Here is a 7,695-nt window from a genome sequence, read left to right as displayed (position 1 = left end):
TGTACGTTCGAGTTGACAGTCATAAGTTTTGCAAATGTGTTTTGTGACTGATATTTCAGCATGCTGGTTGACTTCATTGTACCAACACGACACAATATTTGGAACCCTCCATTTCTCACAATATTTTCCCCAATAAGTTCCCCCTTCACTTCCATGTACAGCTTTTCTCGCTACTAAACGGAGCAGAACTTGACCAAACACGCATGCAGTGATGTGAGAATTTGTCATCTGCTGATAGAATTGAAAAAGAAAAAAAGAAGAAGGGAGCAAGTTAACCAACTAATGATTGGTTAAGTAGGCTTCGTGTCAAAATCTGATTGGACCCTCAAGACTTTGTTTGGCACCAAAGTGACATTTTGGCCTGATTTTTAACTTTATATATTAACTAAAAAGTAGTTTACAGTTTTGCGTTTGAAAGACTGACAGAATAAATGACAACATACCAAAGGAAAACAATAGGTCGCATATTTACATCATATTTAATGTTTATACCCCAATCATGTAACATTGTGAACTTTTAATTTAATCACATTTAATGTTTGACATATGCACTCTATCTAATGTTCATCCTGTTGATTCTCTGAGCATGTTTTTTGGGACAGTATGACACATCGGAATTGTCAGCATCAGGCCAGAAATATCCTGATGTTTTCAAAGTTCCCAAGAATTTCTCCGCCATGAGAATCACTGTCTCGCCCAAAAACTGCTGACGGGAGCCGAGCGCCACACCCAGAAAGTGTGAGTAAGAAAGTTTGTAAGAAGCGTAGGTGAGTTAGAGGCAGCAGTTCATTCCAGCGGCAGAACAATACGGCCGTCACTCCACGCCGAGCTTCTACTGGCTGAGTTAAAGACAAACAGCCACCTCAGCAGTCAAGCCTGTTTTGTCGCCGGATCATGTGTCAGTTTGGCTTCAGCTTTGTGATTGGCTCCTCAAGCTGTCCGTCGGAAGCCTGACGCGAACTATCCCCTCAGGGGGTGAAGGTTGGGTCATTAGTCCTTTCTTTGGGGAACTCGTCTGACATTTTGACGAGTTGCCATAACGAGTCGGTCTCGGTGTTGCCGAGACTCGACTCGAGTGTGAGTCACATTTAATTGACTCACATAATAACTGAGAGATAAACAAAGTTTGGATGAAAGTCTCAGCGTAGCCGCCACGCCCAAAACAAGTCATCCATCATAACAACTTGTTTCACTAGCTAGTTAGAAAATTTGAGCCACTGAGAACCAGTGTGTTAACTCTGCTTTGGTTGTTTTGCATGAATGAGTCAACAATCTAAAGGGCTGCAATAAAATCCATGGGATTTACAGTCTTTACAGCTTCATGATTTATAGGACTGCAAATGGATTTAGGATGGTGATCTTGACCCGAGTCCCTAATCTGCATCAAAGTGAATTTCTAAACGTTCCACATGGTGTGCTTTGCCTGACCTTGACAAATATTTCTGTTGCACAAAGTTCAGCTTGTGAGCAAAGACGGGGCGTGGCCTTGAAACCTGACCCCCCCCCCGCCAAAGGTGTGCCACATTATGAGTAGTTGACAAAATGACATCTAAATTGGAGATAGTAAACAATTATACAAGTCGAGAAAGAGCGCAGTCACGCATCCACACAGGCTTGGCAGCTCACTACAATCTGAAAAATACAAATAATGGCATGAATAAACTTTCATTTTACCAAAATGAGCAGATCTGCTTGTGGTGAGTTTGTGTGTGTCTGTGTCGAAGGTTGAAAACCGGTTCGGCAACGGAAGCTCACACAAGCACAGGCACACACAATCTCGGCAGACACACCCAAAGCGCTCTTGTTTTGTATGCATAGCCAGCTGCGTTCTTTTATTTGGTACTCACCTGAGCTACTTTCACAAATGCTGGCGTTGAAACTCAAATGTTGGCTATAGCGCCACAACGGCATATTACATTACTTTTAATCTCTTATCTCCAAATATGTGCGATTTTATGATTTTATTTAGTAACAAATCTCTGAATTCTTTCACCAGTCAATCGATTCTGACCAGAAAAAGCCAACTGCACATACAAAAGCTCCTAAACGGTTTCTACGTAGTTTTACATACGATACTAAAAAAAGAGAGGACATTCCTGAAAATGATCGTTAAGTCCCGTTCATTGCACTGGAAATAGTTAGCAAGATCGAGTCCGTCATGTGCACTTGAAGCACCTTATAGCCAAAATCCATTATTTGCGTGTCTCTTGTACCACCATCTTGTGGTACGTCGGGATTCTGGAAGAAGCCACCTGAGGTCCAGTGGACTTAGTGGTGGTGCTTTTAATGTTGAAGGATTTTACAGATTCAGAGGTGTTAATCTTCTGGGACACACTTGCAGCTTCATTTCCGCCAAATGAGCCTTCCACCAAATGGACTTTGTGAGCTTTAGAAATCCGTTCTGCTTGCCCACTTCCTGGCACCAAGGAGGTTCTGGTCCCCTTTAGAACTTTCACAGACCCCGCAGGGAGCTTGCTTTCCACCATCACCATATTCTGGAGGCCGGGATAATTCCTTGTGTGGACCTTAGCCTGGACCTTGGGGTTCTCCACCAGCACCATGCTGGCATCCTTGGTGTGTCTGCCAGACACTAGCATGCTTTGTGCGGGTGCTGCCAGAACCACTCCCTGAAGATTGGTAGCTGGTGCCTCGGCCAGCAGCAGGGTGTTTTGGACTTGTGGCTGGACTACAAACTGCATGGGTGTTGCGGCGGCGTAATAGACGGGCTGCTGCTGGAACAAGAACATTTGGTTTTCCATCCCTCCCATCCCAGCGGTCATCCCTTGATATTGTGTAATCATGTTTTCCTTCACCACTTGAGTCTGGTCTACCATGGGGGCAACTGGCGGCAGCTTTGGGAGTTCCAACTTTGGTTCAGTCACGACCTTTGTTGTTGGTGGAATGACATCTAGTTGGAGCTTCTTGCCACTGCACACTTCTGCCAGGGTCTTGAACTTGGGACCGAGGTCGTCAAGAAAGCAGAGGTCGTTGTCATTCTCCAGGAGGCTGCAGCAGCCCACAGAGCCGGCTGAGGAACTTTGGCCCTCAAAACTATACTTCAAGTGAGTGTCCTTCTCTGCCATGTTCTCTCTCCCACCTTCGCTGTACACCCTCTGTTAAAATATGACCAAAAATGTGTGATGTGGGTCAACAAGATCATGAGAAGAGCTGCATTTGCATTTGTACTCTTCAAATGTAGGTAATTGCTTTGTACATAATAGGCCTGTAGAGAAGAACACCACTGCTGTCACCTGTTGGTAGTATTGAGCGAGCAGGTGGTCCGGTAGAGCGATGCTGTCGTAAACCGCCATGGACTGGCCTCCTACTGCCGCACCTCCGAACCTGGAGTAGAAGGTGTTGGTGTTGGCCTGCCTACTTCCCCAGGACTGCTCCATGTTTCCCTGGACGGTGTCTACAAAGTCTGACTGGTACACGCTATTGCTCACGTCTTGGGCCACCTGCTGCATCGGGATGAGGCTTAGCGGCACCGCCTGCCACAGAACCAGCGAATGGACATACAGAAGTCAATAACAGAATGTGTCCTCAAGAGTTGGCGGAGTGATCAGAACTGACCGCGTTCTCCCCCTGGCCTTCTGTGCAGTAGTTTATCAAGTGGGACTTGGTTCCATCCGGTATGTCCGCAGCGCCCCCTGGCAGCCCAATGGTGTCCCCACACTGACAGAAGAGCAACAGCAGGGGAACCACTGGAACAGCAACACACTTGCATGGATTAATCTGAGTCATTGTATTAAAAAAAATGCGTGTCTCTACTCCTGATGCCCTGATCTCCATCCAACATTCACACCCGTTTGATCGCACTTACGCAGTAGCAGCAGCAGGCCCAGTAGCAGCAGTCCAATGCCTGCCGGTCCTAACTCCGACTTCTTGTCAGGTTGACCCCTTCCACCTCGTCTTCCGCAAATCACTCCATCATCGCATGTGCACACTTGGACTGTCACCTTCTGTGGTTCTGGGCACACCTCCCCCTGCTGGTCCTTCACTAATAATTGCACCTCATGGAGACCGGGCCATTTGGACTCTTGGGCTCTCAGGATGGCAGCGGTATCTGACAGGTTCAACCATGAGAAGATTTAAATCGAGAAGATTTAAATAGCCTAAAGAAGCCAGATGTTATGTCCTCACCGTTGAGATGCTCCACCTGCCATTTTCCCATAGTGCCCTCTGGAATGATCTCAAAGGTGAAGGGAGCTCCATTGGGGAAGTCGTCTTCGTCAACGGCGTTAATGATAACTGCATTGTTAGGAATGCAAAGAGTCTCGAGGGTACTGGTCAGGGTGGGACAGTGGTCATTGAAGTCTTCCACCTGAATGGCCACGGTGCCAGTGGCGGTGCTCGATGGGATGTCTGTTTGCAGGAAACAGAAGTAGCAACAGAACTCACATTCTGTCCTAAGTTCTGTTCAGATACTAAATAGTCTGGTAAAGGTAGACGTATGAATTCAATTAAACTCGTTTAACTTGCATCTCCAAATTAGTTGTCCACAAGGGAGTTAAAAATAATAAAGTGGAGATGCCTAAAAAGATACTCTCGTACAGTTTTTGTGTTTTGTGGGACTCCACCAGAATATTTCAGCATCTTTACAGCTAAGGAGGTTGCGCAATGCTACTATTGTCTCAGTGTACCTTTAGAAATGCAGAGAACTTGAGCGTAGTACGTCCCGTTGACTAAAAAAGTGGATTCTCTGTCGGGCATCTTGTTCAGCCTGATGTCAGACGTTTCTGGGTCAATGGTAAGCCAGTTGTCAGGATCCGAACCTTTAAGATACCTGCAACACAAGTACGGATGGATGGATGGATGGATGGATGGATGGATGGATGGATGGATGGATGGATGGATGGATGGATGGATGGATGGATGGATGGATGGATGGATGGATGGATGGATGGATGGATGGATGGATGGATGGATGGATGGATGGATGGATGGATGGATGGATGGAATGTGACAGCTCAGTGTGGAGCCACTCACTTGACTTTCTCAGCTGGTTTTCCAGTGTCTCCATCTAGTGCTGGGTAGTGAGCGATGACATCATTGCCAGGCGTGCCGCCTCCTTCCGACATGGTGATCACTTTGACTTTAGGATCAAAATATGGACCTTCACGCTGGTTTTGCACGTTGATTTTAACACGGTAGGTTTTATACGTGGTGCTTTGCGGAAGTCCTTCATAAATTGGAGCCTTGTTCCTCACAGTGAGCATAAGTACCAGGTCCTTCACATGCTCATAATCCACCGGCTGTGAGATCGTACGTATTTTTTCAGATTGTGACTAACGTGGGTAGCCTGCGCGTTTCTGTTCAATTTTCACGCGTACCTTATCAAGCATGAGGATGCCTTCATTGGTCTTTGGGTCTGTTTTGATGCTGAAGTACTTGGCCTCATTACCTTTGACAATATCGAACACACTTTCCCAGTTGTCGCTGTCCTTTAGGTCCAGGTCTTGAGCTTTGATCCTCATCACCTCCACACCCTGCGTGTTTTCCATAATGCTGCCCTTGTACTGCAACGAAACACTTGATAACATGACGTGACCTTTGACATGCCCGGTGACAACGCAACCCGACGTGACTGTTGAAAAGCACCGTGTTTCATTTTTACGGCCAGTACCTGGCTTTTTTCCAGTGTTGGAAGGTTATCATTAACATCCAGCACATTGATGGTCAACGTACTGGTCCCTGTGTGTCCGTCAGGGTCGCCATTGAGATCCTGAGCTTGCACTGTCACAAAGTACCGATCTGTTGTCTGACAGCACAAAAACACCCGGTTGAGCGACATTTCACACTTTTGCACATGTTCTTTCTTTGTGAGTGGCCTGCACCTCTCTGTCCAGAGTGGACTTGCCCACATAGATGTGTCCATCTTTGTTCATTTGGAACATGTCGTGAGGTGGGTCCTGCTTTACGATGGTGTAGAACAGTTGAGAATTAGGGTTGCCCGGTTCGTCTACGTCAGTCGCAGTGACTGTCGTGACGGGCATCCCTGGAAAACAAAGACACGACACTGCCACCTACAGGACCCAAGTGAAACGATAAAGCCTGACCAGTCTCATGCGTTATCTGTTCTCTCACCCGCAGGACTGCGCTCATAGACGTCCACGGGCTTCATGGCATCAAACTGTGGCTCGTTGTCGTTCTCATCCAGCACTTTTATGCGGAGGTCAATCCTTTTCTCCGCCTCAGTGCCGTCGTTGAATCTGGCGATGCCCAAGAGCTGACAGGACAAATACCAGCGACTTGATTTGACTTACTCTGCAGCATTATCATGAGGCCGTTTGAGGTATTACAACATTTTCTCATTGTTTTTTGTTTTTTTTAGCAGCCCAACAGTTGGCACTACCCACCCAAAAAACAAAAAGTGTTTACAGATTATTAGATGAGTTGTGTCACAACTTCTGCTTTTACAAAGACAATAGATGTCATCTTAGTAAACTACAACCACCATTTTAAAATATAAACATACAGGTGTGAGGTAAAAAGTTGATTAATTGAAGGAGAGGTCACTCACATTGTAAGAATCGATGACCTCCCTGTCGAGTAATTGAGTGACGCGAATGAGTCCCGTTTTTGGGTCCACCACAAAGACGTTGAAGGGGTACTGGCTTGCGCCGACGCCCTCCAAGGAGTAGCTGATGTTCCCGGCGATTTCAAAATCGGATCGAATCTGAAACGCACACAACATACCAAAACTGAATACCAGTAGCACTCATGGAACAGAAATTATGCTTCTGTAGTGCCTCCTTGTGGACAAAAGTAGCTCTTACCTTGGCTATGGACTCCTTTCCTGTGTAATCTTCATTTTCCTTGAGCGGCCTCGGAGGGACGATCCATTCTCTTCTTTTCCGAACCGGTTCATTCCCGGAGTGGAGCGCCAGCACAAGTGCGTTCAGGAGCTATTGAAACAAATGCATGACATCAGTAGATGTGAGATGTTTTGTCATTCCATACACATAGATTTCAATGAACTTCCATTTCAATTTTTTTAAAGATTTGGATGGATTAAGATTTGCTACAATCACACATATGGACCAAAAATCCCAGGAGTTTAAATCACCAGCCTGACTAGATTACATGATTGAAATTGGGGAGCAATTGGATAAAATATCCAAAATGGTAGACTTCCTATTGCAACTTTTCTGTGGCTTTACTCATTCTATAGACAAATAGCATGTTGGCGAGAAAATGGTCTTAGGGGCTGATTGTACATGCTAAAAAAATTCTGGTTGCGTAGTTAACGTCATTAACGTCCAACTGTAGATGTTCTCACCTCCCCCCGTCCACCTAGTCTTTCACGACTCTCCACTTGATCGCATTCAGTGTCCACCAAAACAATATAGTTCGTACTTGAGTCAACTTTTATTACATAAGATTAAAAAAAAAAAAAAAAGCCCGCTCCTTCTGTGTAGTAACAGCAAGTTACTGTAAGTAGGTGAAATGCTTTCCATCTATATGCATTCTGAGTGTACACCTGCTCGTGTCCTTTCCTCGGACACAAAACGATTAATTATTCAAAGTCACTCACCATTAGGAACAAAACGCTCGCGGGAAAAGCCACTCGGAACATAATGATGCCTTGCAGGAGGTCCTCTTCCAGTTTGAACCAAGGAAGAGGAGAGAGAAGCTTTTTGTATGGCAGAACGCCCTCTCGGGTGGGTGTGTGTGTGTGTGTATGTGTGTGTG

The 7,695-nt window shown here is 45.8% G+C and overlaps 1 protein-coding gene across 1 annotated transcript; it reads right to left on the bottom strand.

The window, feature by feature from the left end:
- Positions 1 to 463: 463 nt before the first annotated feature.
- LOC148388227 (desmoglein-2.1-like) lies at positions 464 to 7,695 on the bottom strand. The gene is made up of 14 exons (XM_088394727.1): positions 7,538 to 7,695; positions 6,780 to 6,908; positions 6,524 to 6,679; positions 6,088 to 6,229; positions 5,838 to 5,998; positions 5,627 to 5,761; positions 5,334 to 5,519; positions 4,990 to 5,255; positions 4,644 to 4,786; positions 4,144 to 4,365; positions 3,824 to 4,066; positions 3,574 to 3,704; positions 3,252 to 3,491; positions 464 to 3,113 (listed from the first exon to the last, which is right to left on the bottom strand). The coding sequence occupies exons 1-14, from the start codon at positions 7,577 to 7,579 to the stop codon at positions 2,193 to 2,195; spliced, it is 3,117 nt and encodes a 1,038-aa protein (XP_088250853.1). The 5' UTR covers positions 7,580 to 7,695; the 3' UTR covers positions 464 to 2,192.

Source organism: Syngnathus floridae, chromosome 13, assembly GCF_059516105.1.
Source record: "Syngnathus floridae isolate MCC-2025c chromosome 13, RoL_Sflo_1.0, whole genome shotgun sequence".
NCBI classification, from domain to species: Eukaryota; Metazoa; Chordata; class Actinopteri; order Syngnathiformes; family Syngnathidae; genus Syngnathus; species Syngnathus floridae.
The sequence above is the reverse complement of the archived record's forward strand: the minus strand, read 5'-3'. Positions and strand labels throughout refer to the sequence as shown.

Bases quoted from the DNA above. Each gene is read 5' to 3' on its own strand.
- LOC148388227 (XM_088394727.1), bottom strand. From the start codon at position 7,579: ATGTTCCGAGTGGCTTTTCCCGCGAGCGTTTTGTTCCTAATG. The intron at 3,492-3,573 runs GTCAGTTCTGAT...GTTCTGTGGCAG, and splicing joins AAGGCCAGGGGGAGAACGCG to GCGGTGCCGCTAAGCCTCAT. The intron at 3,114-3,251 runs GTGACAGCAGTG...ATATTTTAACAG, and splicing joins TCGCTCAATACTACCAACAG to AGGGTGTACAGCGAAGGTGG.